The sequence below is a fragment of the Mustelus asterias genome, chromosome 15 (assembly GCF_964213995.1).
Source record: "Mustelus asterias chromosome 15, sMusAst1.hap1.1, whole genome shotgun sequence".
Taxonomy (NCBI): domain Eukaryota; kingdom Metazoa; phylum Chordata; class Chondrichthyes; order Carcharhiniformes; family Triakidae; genus Mustelus; species Mustelus asterias.
Window position 1 is genome coordinate 25,142,324 of NC_135815.1, and position 22,767 is coordinate 25,165,090.

General features: G+C 43.4%; 1 protein-coding gene across 1 annotated transcript in view; it reads right to left on the bottom strand.

Annotated features, from left to right (window-relative positions):
• The window catches only part of LOC144504409 (tetratricopeptide repeat protein 7A-like), a 272,644-nt gene that overhangs the window by 133,458 nt on the left and 116,419 nt on the right, over nt 1-22,767 (bottom strand). Inside the window, exons 12-13 of the mRNA XM_078229665.1 lie at nt 6,398-6,515; nt 2,701-2,758 (exon numbers count right to left, since the gene is read on the bottom strand). Coding sequence (XP_078085791.1) covers nt 2,701-2,758; nt 6,398-6,515 — 176 coding nt within the window. The remainder of the gene's footprint in view (nt 1-2,700; nt 2,759-6,397; nt 6,516-22,767) is intronic.

Genomic DNA, 22,767 nt, shown 5'->3' on the forward strand with positions numbered 1-22,767 from the left:
CTTTGTGTTTAATCCCTTCTTAAGTCTAATGAATTATTGTCAGAAGTTGTGAAATTATAAAAATAAAAGTGTTTCATTAAAAAAAACAAGCATCGTATCTAATTAACATTCTAATTTCATCATTCTCTGAATTTTGGATTTCCAACTCCCATTTCATTTTTTTGACTATTCTTTTTATTAAGCTTTTAGTGATTTCCATTCCTGCACACCCACATTCATTTGTTCCTTGGCAGTTTTAATCTTTTGTCATTAAGAATGCAATCCAATTTATCTTTGTTAGATCCACTTTGAACTCCATTTGCTATAGTTTTGCTCACTTATTTACTCTATCCCCTTCGTAACTTCCTACTCCCAGCTACGTAGCATGTCTCCTTAATGACTGACCAGTCCAAACGGTTAACTGATTAAATCTACCATTGGAGCCTGGGAGTCTTCGCATTCAGCTCCAGGTATGCCTGATAATCAGTATTCTGGAAGGCGAGGGTAGTTCTGCAGTCAGTATCCTATGCTGGTAGTCTATATTATTTTGGCCAATTAAGCTCTAGCATTGTTCTGACGCGAGGTGGGGGATTTCTAAGCTTCAACTTTTGCCATTCTGTGTCAATGTACTCCATGATGTGGAGATGCCAGCATTGGACTGGGGTGGGCACAGTAAAAAGTCTCACAACACCAGGTTAAAGTCCAATAGGTTTATTTGGTATCATAAGCTTTCGGAGTGCTGATCCTTCATCAGGTGAGTGATGAGTGACTCACCTGATGGAAGGAGCAGCGCTCCGAAAGCTTGTGATACCAAATAAACCTGTTGGACTTTAACCTGGTGTTGTGAGACTTCTTACAATGTACTCCAGTATGAGGAAAGGGGGATACAGTTTACAGTGTCTTTAGGCTCTTAATCATGGTGGTGGAATTTCTTATGTATTCAACACTCAACTATCCAAGAGTAAAGAAAATTTGTTACTAGTGCAAATTATTATGTAGATGTCGAATCTCTAACTTGCTGCCTTCTTTGTAAATGATAACACAATCAACAAAGGGCATTAAGCAAGAACTTCCTGAATTGAACAGAGTGACCTGCCCAACTCTGTAAAATTATTGCTGGCAACAAAAGAGCTTCACATTATTTCAGTACATCCCAAAAAGTCAATATTGACATGACTTCACCATCAGAAATCAAGTGGCCTATGAATCATTTCCAGAAAAATTGTATGTTTGGAAACAAATCACAATCTTTTTAAGTGGTCCCTATAATCACAGGTTTATAATCATGTTAAATGGTTTACAATGGTAAAATAAAGATAGGAGCTGGCATATTACAAATAACATTCCTTAAATGTAAACTTAGACGTTTATAAGTTAAACAAATTTTGAAGGGATAAAATATTATTTAAAATCATTGGTAACTTCTGAAGAATGTGTGGGGAACAGAAAAGCCTTGTATCAATCAGGTCTAAAATACCTGTAATGATTTAATCAAATTTTATACTGCACCTCATGTAAATGCTTCTATTTTGTACAACAAAATGAATTGGCGTCTATGTGCATGGGATTAATCCTCCTCCCTGATCTCTCCCAGAGTTTCTCTAACTGCATTTAAACACTAGTCCTCAAGCCCTGCAAATGCAATTTATTGACTTTGCCCATCGCTATCTCTGCTCAAAGGTTGTATTTCCTACAAAGTAACAATGACTACACTTTAAAAGTTCTTAGTTGGCTGCAAAGTGCCTGATATTACAGACTTGCAATATAATGCAAGTTGTTCTTTCTTTTATACTTCATTTGGTCTCAATTTCCCATGTACAATGCGATAGAAGATTGAATGGCAGTCTAATACTAACAACGGGCCTGATTTTAACTCTATGATCTGGCTAACCCAACTTACCGCACCCGTCTTGGGAAAAAATGCGCTAAATGGACGGATCTTCGATCCAGGGAGCCGGGTGTGGGATAAAGTTAGGTCTATTGCCCCCCTGGACACAGATTGGAGGTGCCAACAGGGACTGCCAAAAAAATCTGCACTTGCAGTTTCAATAGCCATTTATTGAGATAATGCCAAAGTTCTTATCACCATGATTACATTATTACTGCTTGATTGCTTCTACAATTAAAAGGCCTGCCTCAGTTCTCTAATATTTCATCCCACTTGTTCTGTTAAGTATTAGGCCCACTAGGTCTCACTCTTTATGCTCCCACTCATACATGCAACTCATGCCAACCCATGCCCCCCACTCATCCCAATGTCCCTTATAGCTCTGGTGCCAACTGAGTGACAACTCATGCCAATTTATGAACCCCCGCCACCTTCAAGGACCTTTATAATCCCTATGCAAACTTAGTGCTGACTCATGGCAATCCATGCTCCCCCACCCACCACCATTTTCCCTTACACTCTCCAGGCAACTCACCCAGTATCTGTCAAGTGCAGACCTCGGGAGTCATGCTGAGATGAACAAAAATAAAGATCTAATATCTATTACACACTTCAAGATAGACATAAAACACTCATTCAAGAAAGCCCATTCAATACATTTAATTCCCACAAGTACTCAATCCCTTATTTTTAAAAAACAAACACATATGGATATCCTCACACAAAGACAGCAAATCCTATGATAACCACTCAGCTAGTTCAAACTGCCATCAATGGTAGTTGGACTCTCAATTCTAGTTTATTCTAAAATAAAATCAAATATGCAGTCTTACTTTTTGAGAGCTGTCAATGCTTTCTTGTGGAGTTTATCTCGGGTGCTCCTTAGAATAACTGCACAGTAATGACACAGAGATTAGAATGTTTCATCAACTTCAAAAAAATTCCGTGAAAATGGGAATGCCCTATTTAGCTAGAACCATTTTATCTTCTTTTATTAAACTCAATAACATGGTCACTGCATGAAGCTGCTCAGCTTGTGGTACTCTCTGAATCACAAGGTTCAGGGTCCAAGTCCCAGCCCAGGGCTTGAGCATAAAAGTCAAGGCTGACGCTCCAGTGCAGTACTGAGGGAGTGATGTGGCATCAGAGGTGTCCGCCGGAATTCTACCATCCCACCTGCCACGGAATCGGAGAGGGTGAGCGGCAGACAATGGAAATGTCCGTTGACCTCGGGCAGGATTTTCCGGTCTCGGGTCGAGCGAGGCTGTAAAATCCGGCCTGTCATCTTTCGGATGAGACATTAAACCAAAGCCCTAGTTGGTATTTCTGATGTATGCAGAGGATTCCGTGGCAATATATTGGACAAGAGTAGGGGAGTCATCCCTGGTGTCCTGGCAAAACTTCAACCCTTAATCAGCACCACAAAACAGATTATCTGGTCATTACTAACTTACTGTTGGTGAAAGTTTGCTATTTGCACATTGGCTTCTGAGTTTCATAAAATAAAACAGAAGTATTTAATTGACTGTTAAGTGCTTCGAGATAATCAGTGATGTGGAAACGCATTAAATACAAGCCTTTTTTTATTTCTAATGTATTATTTTAGCACACAGTACAATGGGCAGTGTGGTGCAACAGCTGTGTTCTTAATTTCCATGTCTATGGTATAGTGAATTTATTTTTAAAAAGCATCCCTTGAAAAGATCCTTTGGTAAACAAACTCCCAATTGATATTTTCCTCCATAAAGTGGTCTCAGAAGTTTTGCTATGAGGAGTGTCCTATAAACGCAGCTTACATTTTGGTCGCCATTGATTTCCCCAATTTTTCAGGGGCTCACTAAAGTGAGCAATTCCCAACCACTAGCAGATTTCAACAAGGGTGGTGTTAATGGGACTACGATTTACTTTGATGCCCCTAGATTAGGGAAGAGAAAAAAAACCAAGGTCTCCTGCACCTGATCATGTTCCAACAACCAATTCTGAGATGCTTATTAGTGATGCATCAGAATTAAATACTGTTTATGTTCAAATGGTTGAGGTAATATATATGGATGTATATATATCCATATATCCAGGGCGGCACAGTGGTTAGCACTGCTGCCTCACAGCTCCAGAGTTTGATTCCTGACTTGGGTCATTGTGCAAACTCCACAGAGACATTCTCCCCGTGTCTGCGTGGATTTCCTCCGGGTGCTCCGTTTTCCTCCCACAGTCCAAAAATGTGCGGGTTAGGTTGATTGGCCATGCTAAATTGCCCCTTTAGTGTCCTGGGATGTGTAGGTTAGAGGGATTAGCCGGGTAAATTTGTGGGGAGAGGGCCTGGGGTGGGATTCGGTGCAGGCTGAATGGCCTCCTTCTGTACTGTGGGGTTTCAATGGTTTCTATGGATATTGGCCTATTCGAAAAGGTACCACTGGACAGGAGGGAAGCAGCAAAAGGTGAAAAGGCGGCTTTTTTTACTAATGATAATGAACTAATTATTCATTTTCCCTCTTGGCAATACCACCAACTCGATTAAAATTAGTTAACAAGCAACAATGGCAGTGAATTAAAAATATCTGATCATCTGCAATCTGGCCTCCTTTTACTCAGTGCGTGCAATGCAAATACCACAAACAAAGGGATAGGCCATTATCAAAATACAAAAGCCCTTTTGCTAATTTTCAGCTGCAATACTAAACACAAGGTTTCTTAGGCCACGTTACATGTAATGCAACACAAATCAGTTAATTAGAACATTAGATACTGACACATTAAGGAAATTACATCCACAAAAACATACTCCATGTTACAGAATAAAACCTGGAGAAAATATTCCGAGTAACCAAAATCAGAAGGAAGGTTTGTTGGTTGAGATGAACTGCACATTGCAACCTCTACAACATACATCCCTTAATGAAAGTAAACTTCTCAACTATTGCAGGGGGATGTGAACCATGTCAGTAATCCGGGGAGAGGGGGGGGGGGGGAAGAGGATTAGGAAATTGGAGGCCTGGGGATTGATTTGGAAAAGGCACTTATCTTCTGAATCCACAAAGTCCTTGCCGGGATGTAACAGTAAGGTTCCCCAATCCTTGGGAAACCTGACCAACAATATGTGCCCTAGTGGCACAATCGGTTAGTATGTGGTATTTATACAGCAGTCCAGCCAGCGGGCTATGCCACGGTTGTGAGTTTGAGCGTCACCTGGAGCAAATATTTGGGGTGGCACTGTGGTTAGCACTGCTGCCTCACAGCGCCAGGGACTCGGGTTCAATTCCGGCCTCGGGTCACTGTCTGCGCAGAGTCTGCACGTTCTCCCTGTGTCTGCATGGGTTTCCTCCGGGTGCTCCAGTTTCCTCCCACACTCCAAAGATGTGTGGGTTAGGTTGATTGGCCATGCTAAATTGACCCTAGTGCCAGGGGATGAGCAGGGTAAATGTGTGGGGTTACGGGAATAGGGCCTGGGTGGTCGGTGCAGATTCAATGGGCCTAATGACCTCCTTCTGCACTGTGGGGGTTCTATTCTATGATTCTATGAACAGCTGCAATTGTGAACCTGCATTACAATGAGGTTTGTAGCCTCAGTAACATAATTAAAGTTCAAATCCAGAGAGTAGGTTGGTGGCCAGAAATGGGTGGGTTGGAGGTGGGTTTGGTTAGGATGGTAGGTTTCGCAGATTTTAACGGCCACCCAGCCCCCAACCCAAACTACACACTTCCTTGGGCTAAGCCCTCTTCACACCCCCAACCCCACCATGGTTTCAGGATTGTGTTTTTATTTGAAAACAAGGAAACAGCTCCTACAAAAGCAAAATAACGTGGATGAAGAAAATCGGAAATACATTTTTAAAAAACTGGAAATATTCAGCAGTTTTGATAGGACCAGTATAGGATCACATTTTTCTTTTGAATTGTTCTGACAAAAAAAGAGATAGGTCATTGTGCTTTTTAGAAGGTAGAAGGAGTGCATGTGGGGACGGTTGCCAGATAACACTAACCAGTCAATTATCATGGCCTTCTGGGTTTATAAACATATGTTTAGATAATAGGCTGCTGGTCAAGGGTCAAATATCAACCAGGAAAAGATACAACTAGGTGCTCCCTGCCTTTCCAAACTGCCAGTTATAGGGGACATTGGTACCAGTCTAGGAACAGCCATTGGCCAATCCTCTTTGTTTTGAGCTGTCAGAATGAAGAATGAAACAAACAAAAATAGGGGAAAAAAGAAAACTTATTTTTAGAAAACTGTATTTAAAGATTTGCATTTTCAGGAAAAATCGTGTGCGGAATTTTCCCGTCCCGCCCGCCACAGGAATCGTAGCAGGTGGGTCAGGACCATGCAAAGATCCATTGACCTTGGGCAAGATTTTCCGGTCATGGAGTGAGCGCGGCCAGAAAATCCCACGCTCTGTGTTTATTCAGAAGCTGGCAAACAATTAAGCACTTGCCTTTGACTATACCAAAGCAAGCACGCTTTGCTTCAAGTACCTACAGAAGCAATCTCTTGGACGTGATGCTGTACTTATACCGCCTTGTTCATCATCTTACCGTCTGTAGCTTGGAGACTGTAGATCAGCCCGAGGCCCAGATAGCCTTTGGCAAGAAATTCACCAGCTTCTTCCCCCATGGTTGTTACAATCTTGCAAAATTGCTCTCCTTCTTTTAGCTGCAAACAGAAAACATTCATCACAAAAGTACAAAAATGAGAGACGGTGTTACACACGGTGTTTATCGAATGCTAGAAAGTTAAAATCCACTTCAGGATTCTATTCTTGCATTTGAGGCTAATGCCACAAAGAGTGAGGCATAAGACCATGATCAGCGAGTCACAAATCAGAACTGGTTTTCCTTGAAGAAACAAAATTGAATCAGCTAAATCCATCATTGGAACTCTCTATGCCCTTCTCCTTCATTTGCCGCCTTAATTTCCCTTTAAATGCATCTATTCTATTTCACTTCAATTGCCCCCTATGCTACTGAGTTCCATATTCTCACCACTCTTTGTTAAAGAAATTTCTTCTGAATTGTCTATTGGACTTCTTGGGGACTATCTTATGTTGATGATCTCTAGTTACGCTCTTCCCACAAGTGGAAACATTCTCTCTGCATCCATTCTATCAAACCCTTCTCAATTTCAAAGAGCTTTGTTAGGTCATCCCTCAGCCGCCTTTTTTCAAGAAAAAGAGGATCCCAGTCAATTCTTTCCTGATATGTATACCCATATGTTTTGAGTATCACCTTTGTAATCTTCTCTGCACCTTCTCCAGTGCCTTTATATCCTTTTTATAAAATGGCAGCCAGAACTGCATACAGTATTCATAATTGTGGGTCTAATCAATACACTTGGCTCTATTCGCTCCACAGATGCTACCAGACCTGCTGAGATTTTCCAGCATTTTCTTTCTTTTGTTTTAGATTCCAGCATCTGCAGTATTTTGCTTTTTACTTATAGCTTAAATTCCCTATTTTGCATTTCTATAAATAAAACGCTGTGCTCGATTTGCTTTATTTATGGTCTTCCAACCTGTGGTGCAACCTTTAGTCATTGGCATAGTGTATTCTGGAGTTCCCTTTGTTCTACCCTACCTAGATTTGTACTTTTTAAATATAAAGTTACACCTCTATTCTTCCTACCAAAATTCCTACCTCATATTTATCTGTGTTGAACTTCATTTGCCACTTACTGGCCCATTCTGCAAGTTTATTAATGTCCTCCTGTAAGTTGTTATAGTCCCTTTCTGCATAGACCATTCCACCCCTCTAAAACCCCCACCCACCCACCCATTGCTCTATTATGGGGCATCATATTGAAGGCATTTTGAAAATCTGGATAAATTACATCCACTGCACTGACATTATCTACCCTGTTGCATCCTAAAATCAATAATATTAGCCAAGAAAGATTTTGAAATCCATGCTGATTGTTAATGATTATATTTTCGATTTCTAGGTGTTCTTCTAATTTCTCTTTTTTAATTTACACCGATGTTAAGCTGACTCGTCTACAATTGCCTGGAAGTTACTAAACGTGTGTAGTAATGCCTCTGCTATCTCTTCCCTAGATTATTTTTAAAATGCATGGGTGCAATCCATCTTGACCAAGACCTGATCCATTTTGAATTTGTTTAGTTTCTTCAATACAGCCCCTTTCTTATTTTAAACATACTTCTCTCATTGCTCATCTCATCATTCAATGTCATGGCTACCTGTTCTATTACCCTGTTAAATACCAAAACTAATGCCATCCATAGCTATCTATGTTATTCTGTCTACCTCTCAATGGTCATATTCCCATCATAGCCATCCTGTTTTATTGAACTGCCTGCAAAATATTTGACTATATTGCTTTAAGCGCCGCAATAATTTAATTTCAGTTTGTCTTTGCTTTCCGGAATTTTCACCTAATCTCTTCTTATTCCCTGCTAAGAAGTTGGTTAAATGTAGATTTTGATTTGATTTATTATTGTCACATACATTAGTATGCAGTGAAAAGTATTGTTTCTTGCATGCTATACAGAGAAAACATAGAGAAGGAAAGGAGAGGGTGCAGAATGTAGTGTTACAGCCATAGCTAGGGTGTAGAGAAAGATCAACTTAATATAAGGTAGGTCCATTCAAAAGTCTGATGGCAGCAGGAAGGAAGCTGTTCTTGATTGGGTGGTACATGACCTCAGGCTTTTACATCTTTTTCCCGATGGAATAAGGTGGAAGAGAGTATGTCCGGGGTGTGTGGGGTCTTGGATTATGCTGGCTGCTTTTCCGAGGCAGTGGGAAGTGTAGACAGCGTCAATGGATAGGTGACTGGTTTGCGTGATGGACTGGGCTTTGCTCATGATCCTTTGTAGTTTTTTGCGGTCTTGGTCAGAGCAGGAGTCATACCAAGCTGTGATACAACCAGAAAGAATGCTGTCTATGATTTAAAACAGAGCATTCTTTTGTTCGTTGGTTATGGCTTTGCTCTTTGTACTAGTTTACTTAGCTTCAAAATTAATTATTTTAAGAAAGATGGTTAAAAATGGCTTCTGAAATTGCATACTCAAAAGTTTGTTTCTCTTCTTCTAACCCTGTCGGAAGTCTGTCAGCAAAATGCCAGTGAAGCCAATATTTTTGATTACCTGCACCTAGAAGCGTTTGAGAAAACAAACTACTAAATGATGGAAATAACTGACATGTTCCACCAAACAATTAAGTAACATTACAATCTAAACAGATGGCCATCGGCTGGCAACGGTTTTGTATTTTTCAAAAGGGCTTCAGTTGCCTGGGTTATCTGTTTAACCTTTCATGAACTGCTTCAAAGCTACTGTGTTATTTGAAATGACTGACAGCTGGCTGTTACTGCTGCTACTGCACACAATTACCTGTGAATAATCCCGTTTGCTACTTTAGTCTGGTTCTGATGTGGCTGATGTTACTCACTGCCTGAGCTGACAAGGCTGAACCTTAGAAATCTAACATGTAGAAACAATAAAGAAATCTATTTTACAGCCAAGTTACTTTCAGCACAGGATCGCTCTGTCAACACAAAGGAGTCGAATTTTGTCATTAGTGAGCTGGTCCCATGCATGTCAGAATGAATTCCAGGTTGGGAACTGGAAAAGCAGAATACAGGATATCAGGTACAATCTTCCTGGAGATGGTTAATTAAGAAGCTGCTTGTGGGAGCATAATCAATTAGGGCTGGGATGGGAAAACACCTAAGGTGGAAAGGACAATAAGAGCAGCTGGCAGCCCCTCCAAGAGTGATGGGCGCTACTCAAGCATATGGCAAGGAAGGGGCATTCTTGGACACACATCTCCATTAAGGACGGTCACCTCAGCACCTCACTGTACCGCAAGCCCACGGATAACCTCATGATGCTCCACTTCTCCAGCTTCCACCCTAAACACGTAAAAGAAGCCATCCCCTACGGACAAGCCCTCCGAATACACAGGATCTGCTCGGATGAGGAGGATCGCAACAGACACCTCCAGACGCTGAAAGATGCCCTCATAAGAACAGGATATGGCGCTCGACTCATCGATCAACAGTTCCGACGTGCCACAGCGAAAAACCGCACCGACCTCCTCAGAAGACAAACACGGGACACGGTGGACAGAGTACCCTTCGTCGTCCAGTACTTCCCCGGAGCGGAGAAGCTACGGCATCTCCTCCGGAGCCTTCAACATGTCATTGATGAAGACGAACATCTCGCCAAGGCCATCCCCACACCCCCACTTCTTGCCTTCAAACAACCACGCAACCTCAAACAGACCATTGTCCGCAGCAAACTACCCAGCCTTCAGGAGAACAGTGACCACGACACCACACAACCCTGCCACAGCAACCTCTGCAAGACGTGCTGGATCATCAACACGGATGCCATCATCTCACGTGAGAACACCATCTACCAGGTACATGGTACCTACTCTTGCAACTCGGCCAACGTTGTCTACCTGATACGCTGCAAGAAAGGATGTCCCGAGGCATGGTACATTGGGGAAACCATGCAGACGCTACGACAACGGATGAATGAACACCGCTCGACAATCACCAGGCAAGACTGTTCTCTTCCTGTGGGGGAGCACTTCAGCAGTCACGGGCATTCAGCTTTGGATCTTCAGGTAAGCGTTCTCCAAGGCGGCCTTCACGACACACGACAGCGCAGAGTCACTGAGCAGAAACTGATAGCCAAGTTTTGCACACATGAGGACGGTCTAAACCGGGATGTTGGATTTATGTCACATTATCAGTAACCCCCACAGCTTGACTCCTGGACTTGCACAATTTCACAAGCTGTACTGTCTGGAGACAATACACATCTCTTTAACCTGTGTTGAATGCTCCCTCCACCCACATTGTCTGTGCATTTAAGACCTGGCTGGCTGTAGAGATTTGCATTCTAATCAGTATTCTGTAATTTGATTTCTGTGTCTGTGCCCTGTTTGAGAACAGAGACCACTCCATCTGACGAAGGAGCATTGCTCCGAAAGCTTATGGTATTTGCTACCAAATAAACCTGTTGGACTTTAACCTGGTGTTGTGAGACTTCTTACTGTGCTTACCCCAGTCCAACGCCGGCATCTCCACATCAAGGAAGGGGGAGCCATAGGTGGAGGTGTGCCACCAATGTTGGAACATACAACTCCTACCATCTAGAACTATCAGGTATTTTCATCTGCGGGCTAACACTATTTCTTTTTTATTCTTTCATGGTAAGCAAACTTCACGAGAAAGGCAAGCATTTGTTGCCCATCCCTAATTGCCCTTGAGAAGGTGGTGTTGAGCCACCTTCTTGAGTCGCTGCACATCCATCTGGTGAGGTACACCTAAAGTGCTGTTAGCAAGGAAGTTCCAGGGTTTGACTCAGTGGCAGTGAGGGAAAGGCAATATAGTTACAAGTCAGGATGGTGTATGGCTTGGAGGGAACTTGCAGGTTGTGGTGTTCTCATGCACCTGCTGTCTTCTAGGTGACAGAGGTCATGGGTTTAGAAGGTGCTGTCAAAAGATGCTTGACAAGTTGTGCAGTGCATCTTGTAGGCGTGTACACTACTGCCACTGTGTACCAGTATGGAGGGAGTGAATTTTTAAAGTGGTTGATGGGGTACCGGTCACACGGAATACTTGGCCCTGGATGGTGGTCAGCCTGAGTGTTTTGGGAGCTGCACTCATGCAGACAAATGGAGAGTATTCCATCATATTCCTGACTTGTGCTGTTACAGACGGTGGACAGACTTTGGGGAGTCAGGAAGCGAGTTACACATCACAGAATGCACAGCCTTTGACCTGCTCTTGTAGTCACAGTATTTATGTTACTGACCAATGGTAGCCTGCAGAATGCTGATGGCCAAGGTGATTCCACTGAGTGTCATGGGACATGGCAAGATTCTCTCTTGTTGGAGATGTCCATTTCCTGCCACTTAGGCAGTGCAAATATTACTTGCAACGTATCAGCCCAAGACTGAAGGTTGTTCAATTCTTGCTGCATGTGGAAATGAAATGCTTCAGTCATTGAAAAGTCATGAATGATACTGAACACCGTATCAGCAAGCATCACTGCTTCTGGCCTCATGATGGACAGAAGGTCATAGATGAAGCAGCTGAAGATAGTTGGGCCTCAGACATTACATTGAAGAACTTCTACAGTGAGCTCCTGGGGCTGCGATAATTGGCCTCCACCAATCATAACCATTTTCCTTTCTGCCAGATATGACTCCAACCAATGGAGAATGTTCCCCCCAATTCAATTGTCTTCCATTTTGCTAGGGCTTCTTGATGCCACATTTAGTCTAATGCTGTCTTGATGTCAAATGCCACCACTCTCATCTCATCCCCTGGTTGTAGATGTGCTAAACGAAACCTTTATGTTCATTTAAAGATAACTCTGCAATTAATTCCAAAACACTAACTGCCCTCTCGAGCTGTAGAAATTGCTCCTCCGGCAAACTGTCATTGCCCTAGGAAATGCCAATTAATTGGTGCTACAATGATCTTAACTGGCTTCCTTCTGCTGTCAGGCAGGCTGCCGTCTAGGCATGCAGCCTGACCCTGAGAAAAGTGGCCAGAGGTGGGTAAAGTTGGGAGACCCGGCTAGACGTCACTTTTTCTAATGTTCCTGGGCCCTGTCCCCAAAGGTTGCCTCCATAGGGCTAGAAAAATTGCAAAGAGATAGTGTATTTGTCCATGTGAGCTAAAATTTGTACTGAGCAGGGAAAAGTGCCCAAAAAGAGCAAAAATAGTAACAGAAGTTAGCAACTGAAATATGACTGAAAATGCAAAAAACACAGTTATTCTGCATAGAAAGGAGAGAGAGTTTGGGATAAAAACGTCAAAATATCTAGTTAGAACTGACTGGTAGCAGGGCAGCACCACTAGCTTGCAAGGAATGCAACTGCGTTTCTGTGTCCAATTAACAGATGAATTCACAGAAAAGAACCTGTGGTTTGAATGTAAAATGTCTATGACATCAATCACTTGTGCCTACTGTTTATTAATAATTAAGATATTAGCTTCTTTCTTATGCCAGTTAACCTGCTATCTCATCACGTTGTGGACTAGTCTGCAGTACATTTATTTCCTTATTGAAAACTGAGCCGGATTTAATGAAAAATACCTCCTTTTATTCTCCCATCGGCACTCCTGGTCTCCTTAGGCTGCACGCCACCTGCAACCAGGAGAGGAGGAAGAAGGTGGACAACCTGCCCCTGGCTAGCTGCGAATCTTACAGTTTCTATGTATGAGGTGTTTGCATTCTCACAGAGTAGCCCACTCACTTTGTGACATGTATCTATTCCCCAGCTCCAAAAAGGTTGTACATCATTGCTCTAGGGAACGAAGCTGCAGATTGATTCGTTTCCATAGCAACTCTTTGTACCAGTGTGAATTCAATGAATTCACAAAACATAGCACTCACTATCACACCCAAGGGAGCCTGCAGCCTTTTAATGGAGCATGTTAATACTTATATATATATTTTTTTATTCAAAAAACTCTCCTGTAGGTACCGAACACACTGGGAAACCAGATTGAATTTGTTTCAATCAAAATCCCTCCTGGAAGTGCCGATTCACCCCCAGTACCTTACCCTCGGGTCTCAATCCTTTGTAATTTGTTCAGGTAGTGTGTGTCATCAGGCTGATTGCAATCCTAACCCCACAAATGGCAACTTTAGAGCCACATTCACTGGAGAACTATTAAGAATTCCAGATAATGCACAAAGCGTTGCGTGGATATGCCCGAAAGCATATAATTTAGGTGAAATTAAATGGCCCTATTACGATGGTTTATTCTTAAGGTTTTACATTTCAGCCGCAATGCAGTCAAATGGGGATCCCCATGCAATGATTTCCTGTAAAATACACAATGCATTACATTGACAAGGGAGCTTTTCAATACGTTCAATGCAAGAGCGAATCTGCTGGTTTATCAGTGTTGTCGTTCCGTGACCCAAACACTGCAACTCGATTGTAAAAAAACAGTCAGCAAAAAAAAAAAGCAGAATATGCTGGAACTGCACGACAGAATGATCAGCAGCTGAAGGTGCAAGATTGGTTAATGTCTCAGGTGGAAGCTTCCATCAGAAGTGACAGAGTAGTGCTGAATCCATTCTTTTATAAAGTCAAACAGAGGGGAGAGCAACAGAGAGATCCAGGGTTAAAATATATAACTACTGTTACCGAATTGAACATTAGCTTTTACCTTTTTTTTTTGTTCATTCGTGGGACATGGGCATCGCTGGTTGGCCAACATCTGTTGCCCATCCCTAGTTGCCCGAGGGCAATTGAGAGTCAACCACATTGCTGTGGCTCTGGAGTCACATGTAGGCCAGACCAGGTAAGGACGGGCAGATTTCCTTCCCTAAAGGACATTAGTGAACCAGATGGATTTTTCCGAAAATCGACAATGGTTTCATGGTCATCAGCAGATTCTTAATTCCGGACATTTTTTATTGAACTCAAATTCCACCAGCTGCCATGGCGGGATTTGAACCCGGGTCCTCCGAACATGAGCTGAGTTTCTGGATTAATAGTCTCGTTATAATACCGCCAAGCCTTTGTCCCCTTCTTTTGCGTTCCCCTCCGCATCCCAAGTTTATTAAATTTAAATCTAGTAAAGGGATTTCTTCACCTTCACCATACCGGCTCTGAGCCAGGCCAAAAAAATTGGCCTTTTTTTCTCCCTTTCAGACGCTGAATTATTTGCTGTGTACTTCCCATACTCGCCGATTTTATTTCTGACTTCCAGCATTTATGGTTTTACTCTCCGATCACCATCTGAACATCCAGTGCTGACTAGACAAGAACGACACCAAAAATAAAACATAAATCATCGGGAGGACAGGGCTCTTATTCACTTTTGCTGGAGTGAGGCCAAGATGATTGGAAGCTTTTAAATGCAGGAGTAAAAAAGAATATTCGAAACAGCTTTCAAAGAAATCAATATTTTTTTTTAGTGGGGAAAAAAAAATCCACAATTATTCTTGCACATCCAGACTGACTACTCAATGAGCAAAAGCCAGGGAGCAATAAGATTACCTGATGATATGAAGCAAGACTGCTCCACGGAGATATATTAGGACTTCAAAGCCAAAGCCGCTGCCAAAGTGCAGTTTAACTATCATATTTTCAGCATTTATTAGCACTTCTCTCCCATCTTAGACTTTATTAAAACAGGATAATTAATTAATGGTATTTAATCTCCTTTAATCTACCAACAGTTTCTCGAAATTCTTTTTAAACCAACCCCTGATTATGGTGTTGATTTATTTATATATATATATTAAAAAACTCAGAAGTCAGCACAAGCTGCTTTCCTTCTGGAGAAAACAGCAAACAATTTCAGAAGGAGCTTTCAAGGGCAAAGCATGGGTAATGGGCAGAGCCGCGTTAGTTCTCCTCATATGCAAACAACCTGAAAACTATCCAACCTGGCAGATGTGTATGAAAATCCTTTTGGTTCACATCTTTCTTTTCACACCCACTCATCTCTACATCACATTCCTCTCACTTGGTAAACCTGTGCAGCAGCGTCATTATTTGCAGCTCTCAGAGAGAGTATAGATGTCACATACGAGAGGAGTTGAATCCTTTTAGCTTCATTTCAGTTTCCCTTGAACTCTCCATTGTGTATCAAGGGAGGATTGCTGGGTATTGATAATGTTGCAGGTGAGCAGTCGACTCACCTAACAGAGAGAGTGCAGTCACAGTAGATGGAAAGACACTGGGCAGAATTTAATGCCCTCTCCTGAGGTGTGTTAAAAGTGGGGGGTGGGGCATTTAATCAGGCAGGCGGGTACTGTCTGAGGACCTCCCTTTGCCCCAATTAAGACCAGGTGGGAAGGCTCAGGGATTGCTGTCCTCATAGGAAAGGCAAATGGAACGTTGGCCTTTATTTCAAAGGCAATGGATTGTAAAAATAGGGAAGTCTTGCTAAAATTATACAAGGCACTAGATAGACCACATCTGGAATACCATGAATACAGCTTTGGTCTCCTTATCTAAGAAAAGATATACTAGCATTGGTGGCAGTCAGAGAAGGTTGATGCTGGGTCTGGAGAGATTTCCTTGAGGTGAGGTCGAGTAGGTTGGGCTGTACTCACTGGCGTTTAGAAGAATGAAAGGCAACCTTATTGAAAGGTATAGGATTCTCAGGGGAATTGACAAGGTAGGTGTAGGGAGGGTGTTTCCCCTTATGAAGGAGTCCAGGGAACGGCATGGGGGACTCTATGTGTCAGGAAGATAGAGGGAGTAAAAAGGTGAGCTTGTGGAAAGCCAACACCCTGTCCTTTCTTCGGAGTCCCCAGGTACCCTTTAGTCAATGACTGTCCCCACAACCCTCATCCCACCCTCACTCATCTGTGGCTTAGGTCCTTTATGGATCCCACCTCAGGTGGATGCATTAATGGCAGCTACAACTGCACCTCCGATGGCCCTGATGTCAATGATGAGCTGGTGGTCTCTAATAGAGCTCCCTGATCCCAGGGAAGGCTTATTATGGTCACTGGCCACTTAAGTGCCTGACTGGGAATTAATACAGCGGATCTTCCCCAAAAGGAGGCGACACAGGGCTCTCACTGGCTTTCCAGCTGGCCAGCGAAACTCCCATTGCCTGGATTAAATTCTGCCCACTGTTTTAATCGCTAGGCAAAGCAGTGATCATGGCAGGTTAAATATATTACTTCCCTTTCATCTCTCAGATCTGAGTTGAAATCTTACCTGGACACGTTGGATGAAACATATAAGTTGTAACATTCAAATTTTTGAAAAACATACAATTACACAGAAATCACACAAAAACAGGCCATTTGGCTCAACTGGGCTATATACTCCCCAGCTTATCATCCCGCAGCATCCTAGTTTGTCTGTTTTGTGCATCTTCACACTTTTTCCCCTCTTGGGAATGATATTTTGCAAAGATTTTTTGCAGGCTGCTCAACAATCTGCTCTGATCCGCACAATCACTCCTTCCTTGGCCAACAAGCCCTGGAGCGGGATTTGAACCCGGACTTGTGGCTCAGGAGTGTTACCAACTGAGCCACCTGAGCTCAATATCCGAATGCTTCTGTGGCATAATTCTCTCATTGCCTCAACATCCTCCCTATTGACTAGACTCCAAAACTGAACACAGTACTTTAACAGTACTCTACTCAAGCTTTATACAGATTCACAATTGCATCTTAACTATTATATTCTAAGCTATTTTCTGAACCACTTGAGATGCAATATTAATGCCTTATGAACAGGAACATTAAGAGCCTCTGCTCTTCCAAATGACCCCATTTTCAAAATATAATTATTAATTTCATTATTTTGACCAATAGCACCTTATATTTATGGAAATTAAATTCCAATCTGCCATTTCATAGAATACTGCAGTGCAGAAGGAGGCCATTCGGCCCATCGAGTCTGCATCGACAACAATCTCACCCAGGCCCTATAACTGCTACCCCACGCATTTACCCAGCTAGTCTGCCTGGCACTAAGGGGCAATTTAGTATGGCCAATCAACCTAACCTGCACATCTTTGGCCCGCGGGAGGAAACCGGAGCACCTGGAGGAAGCCCACACAGACACAGGGAGCACTTGCAAACTCCACATAGTCACCTGAGGCCAGTATTGAACCTGGGTTCCTGGCGCTGTAAGGCAGCAGTGCTAACCACTGTGCCACCGTGTCTCTTTTCCCCCCCCACCTCCCCATTCCACTATCCTATCAATATCTTTTGGTCCTCATAATTATGTCCCCAACTTCAGAATCATCTGCAGATTTAGACACCACTTCCCCTAGTCCATTTAGCCTACATCCAAATCTTTGATATACACAGTGAACAGAAGCAGACACAGATTGAAGCTTCCAGAACACCCACTATATCCCCTGTTGTAGGTTCATCTGCCGATTTGGGCACCACTCCCTCTAGCCCATTTAGCCTACATTCAAATCATTGAAGTACACAGTGAACAGAAGCAGACACAGATAGAAACTTCCAGAACACCCACTATATCCCCTGTTGTAGATTCATCTGCCGATTTGGACACCACTCCTTCAAGCCCAGGCTTGTCCAACCTTTTCACTTGGGGTTGCCACATTACAATTTTTTTCATTCAAGGGGCTGACGAGCAAATTCAGGCACAATTTTAAACATGAATGTTTTAAAAATCGATGTCAAAGCAATAAATTGATAATTTTTAAAATGTAATTGATAAAAATTACCATTAAAAAATGTCAAACAGCAGAGTTAACCAATAAAACCCGTGTTTTGTATTTTTGTTTAAGAAGCAGACTTAGAGAGATACAGACTAGGCCCCAATTCGTGGTCACCAGAGAAGGGGCTGGGTGCTAAGGAGTTGGATTTAACTGACGCTGACCATGCATGTGTCTCTGGTGACACATATTCCGTGCTGGCCTTCATCAAATTCACACAAAAGTAGGGGTCGGAAGTGGGTTGCCTCTTTTCCTGGGTTTTACTCTTCTCCTGATCTGCTCTGTGAATAGGCATTTGGGGAGGCAGTAGGAGGAGGGCACATTGAGTGCGCGTCCAGATAAATACCAGCCTCAGGATTCCCACTCACTCTCCCAGCCAGACCCACTCACTGGGCGGGATTTTATGGCTTCGTTCGTCCCAAAACCATAAAATCCTACCTGAGATCAAAGTACCTTTCCATGGTCCACGCTGCTCACCCGCTCCAATTCCCGTGGCAGCAGGACAGTAAAATTCTGGCCACTCTCTCATCCAAACCCACTCATTCTCTCACCCAAACTTGCTCACTCTCAATCTCACACAAAATTGCTCACTTACTCTCACCCAAGTTTACTCAGTCACTTGCTCTCACCCAAACCTGCTCACTCACCCACTTACTCTTGCCCAAACTTGCTCACTCACTAACTCTCCTTTACCCAAACTCACACTGCCAATCCAGGTCCTGGAGCTGAAGGCCTGGATGCGGATTCTTGGGAAAGTCATCTGAAAGAAAGCCTTGTGTGGGAGAAGATTTCAAAGACTGTTCATCACGAGTGACGATTGGAAACTCTCATGTAGAAAGAAGCCAGAGTTCCAGTGAGATGAGTTGGCTCACAGTATGACAAACATCTGGGGGGACATGATGAGAAATCCAAAGAAGTTGCTTTGGGTGGCATCTGCCATTTGGATTCAGAGTGTGGTGTGTCTAACCACAGTTGGCCTGTTGGCTTACATGGACTGTCCCCTTAGCAAGAACATAATAGTATAAGATATATTTTCTACAGGAACAGTGCCAGAAGACTGGAGGATAGCAAATGTTGTCCCCTTGTTCAAGAAGGGGAGTAGGGACAACCCTGGTAATTATAGACCGGTGAGCCTTACTTCTGTTGTGGGCAAAGTATTGGAAAGGATTATAAGAGATAGGATTTATAATCACCTAGAAAGGAATAATTTGATTAGGGATAGTCAACACGGTTTTGTGAAGGGTAGGTTGTGCCTCACAAACCTTATTGAGTTCTTTGAGAAGGTGACCAAAGAGGTGGATGAGGGTAAAGCGGTTGATGTGGTGTATATGGATTTCAGCAAAGCGTTTGATAAGGTTCCCCATGGTAAGCTTTTGCAGAAAATACGGACACATGGGATTGAGGGTGATTTAGTGGTTTGGATCAGGAATTGGCTAGCTGTAAGAAAACAAAGGGTGGTGGTTGATGGGAAATATTCATCCTGGAGTTCAGTTACTAGTGGTGTACCGCAAGGATCTGTTTTGGGGCCACTGCTGTTTGTCATTTTTATTAATGACTTGGATGAGGGCGTTGAAGGATGGATTAGTAAATTTGCGGATGACACTAAAGTCGATGGAGTTGTAGACAGTGCGGAGGGAAGTGGTAGGTTACAGAGGGACATAGATAAGCTGCAGAGCTGGGCTGAGAGGTGGCAAATGGAGTTTAATGCAGAAAAGTGAGAGGTGATTCACTTTGGAAGGAGTAACAGGAATACAGAGTACTGGGCTAATGGTAAGATACTTGGTAGTGTGGATGAACAGAGGGATCTGGGCGTCCATGTGCATAGATCCCTGAAAGTTGGCACCCAGGTTGATAGGGTTGTTAAGAAGGCGTACGGTGTGTTAGCTTTTATTGGTAGAGGGATTGAGTTTCGGAGCCAGGAGGTCATGCTGCAACTGTACAAAACGCTGGTGCGGCCGCATTTGGAGTATTGCGTACAGTTCTGGTCGCCGTATTATAGGAAAGATGTGGAAGTGTTGGAAAGGGTGCAGAGGAGATTTACCAGGATGTTGCCTGGTATGGTGAGAAAATCGTATGAGGAAAGGCTGAGGGGCTTGAGGTTGTTTTCGTTAGAGAAAAGAAGGTTAAGAGGTGACTTAATAGAGGCATACAGATGATCAGAGGATTAGATAGGGTGGCTAGTGAGAGCCTTTTTCCTCGGATGGTGTTGGCTAGCACGAGGGGACATAGCTTTAAATTGAGGGGTGAGAGATATAGGACAGATGTTAGAGGTAGGTTCTTTACTCAGAGAGTAAGGGCGTGGAATGCCCTGCCTGCAGCTGTGGTGGACTCGTCAACGTTGAGAGCGTTCAAGTGGTTATTGGATAAACATATGGATGATATTGGAATAGTGTAGAGTAGAGGGGCTTTAGATTGGTACCACTGGTCGGCGCAACATCGAAGGCCGAAGGGCCTGTACTGCGCTGTAATGTTCTATGTTCTATGTTCTATATTTTGTACCTTGTGTTACTCTTAAAAGTTTTTGTACGCCTGCGAAGAAATAGGTGAGGTAAAGGAATAGTATGTTATAGTCAATCTTGTCATGTTTAATAAATGTTTTATTCTTTTGTTAAATGTTGATTGGCAGTCCTGTGACTCTGTTCAACCTTATCTCTGAACAAAAAAATAATAAAGTTACAGTCTATTGAGCCAGGGTTCCATTCTAGGGCCTAACTGTTCAGTGGTAACATCAGCTGGGATCGGAACTGCTGGTTAATGTAAACACGGGATAACAAGACGACAAATTAAACTGACATCAGCTGCATTGCCGGATAGAGAATTTCGATACCTTAGAACAGCCTTCCACTCCCATACAGTTAATATCCTTCTGACAATTACAGTTGTTATATTAAAGCAGGACAGTTGGGTTGCCAATAATAAGCACTGAAAAGACAACCATACCAAGAGCGGTGTTCATTCATCCTTTGTCGCAGCGTCTGCATAGTTTCCCCAATGTACCATGCCTCGGGACATCCTTTCTTGCAGCGTATCAGGTAGACAACGTTGGCCGAGTTGCAAGAGTATGTACCGTGTACCTGGTGGACGGTGTTCTCACGTGCGACACACCGCTCGACAATCACCAGGCAAGACTGTTCTCTTCCTGTTGGGGAGCACTTCAGCGGTCACGGGCATTCGGCCTCTGATATTCGGGTAAGCGTTCTCCAAGGTGGCCTTCGCGACACACGACGGCGCAGAGTCGCTGAGCAGAAACTGATAGCCAAGTTCCGCACACACGAGGACGGCCTCAACCGGGATATTGGGTTCATGGCACACTATTTGTAACCCCCACAGATTTTCACTGGCTGTCTTGTCTGGAGGCAATACACATCTTTTTAGCCTGTCTTGATGCTCTCTCCACTCACATTGTTTTGTTTCTTAAAGACTTGATTAGTTGTAAGTATTCGCATTCCAACCATTATTCATGTAAATTGAGTTTGTGTCTTTATATGCTGAACAGAATCCCCACTCACCTGAAGAAGGGGCTTGCAGCTCCGAAAGCTTGTGTGGCTTTTGCTACCAAATAAACCTGTTGGACTTTAACCTGGTGTTGTTAAACTTCTTACTGTGTTTACCCCAGTCCAACGCCGGCATCTCCACATCATTTGTAATGGGGGTCAGGGAGGAAAGGAATTAGCCAGGGTTCTGTTCCTGCATGTTGTCCGGTATCTCGAGTAGATGCCAGGCAAGGACAGGACAAGCAATCGAGCAACCTGACAGTAGTCACTTAGACAGACTCTGCAGAATGGCCCCTTGACAAATGCATCAGCACCCATGGACGTATGAGCAGAATTTTCTTGGGTTTGGAGGTAAGGGAGGCTGGAAAATAATGGAGAATCACAGAAAGAACAAAGAAAATTACAGCACAGGTCCTTCAAGCTTGCACCAACCATGCTGCCCGACTCAACTAAAACCCCCTACTCTTCTGGGGAACATATCCCCCTATTCCCATCCTCTTCATGTATTTGTCAAGAGGCCCTTTAAAAGTCGCTATCGTATTTGCTTCCACTACCTGGCTGGCTTCTCGACACATTCCGGCCACCAGGAAGATGGTGAGCAGCCAATTTAAATAATTAGAGCCTTATATATGGGCGATTTAGCAGGCCCACTGCAGAGCAGCATTCCCAGCATTTGAGGAGGCTAGGGCTCTATCGAAGATAGACGCCGAAAACCTCCGAGCTTGTCCGCAGCTGGGATTCTCCACTGCCACCGCAGTGAATGGAATTTTGGCTGATCACTGACTTCTCCATTCCCGTTGGCAGTGGGGTTGCCACGGATGGGATCGGAAAATCCCACCCAGAGACTCCAAACAGGCCAGCAGCATAGGCCGTACCAGCAGCCCAAACATTACTGCTGGAGGGATTTCCCTCCATTGCTAGGGGCCTGCCTGTTTAACCCTCAGAATTTATAGTTTAAATTTATGCCTCCGAGTGCAACCCCATTTAGAGTCATAGAGGTTTACAGCATGGAAACAGGTCCTTCGGCCTGTTTGAGACCCTTGAGGTCTCCAGCCTGCCTCTGCAACTTCCATATCTCTCGGTGAGGCTGCCAAGTCTCTACAGCTGCCAATCCTGTGATTGTGTCTACAGCATCAGGAATCCACCTGCTAGGAGGGTGAACTTGGAGACAGCCGATAAGGAGCTGATTCTTGGAAAATAGCTCAGCAAGGATTGCACAGATAACGACAGTAACTGCAGGCAGGGAC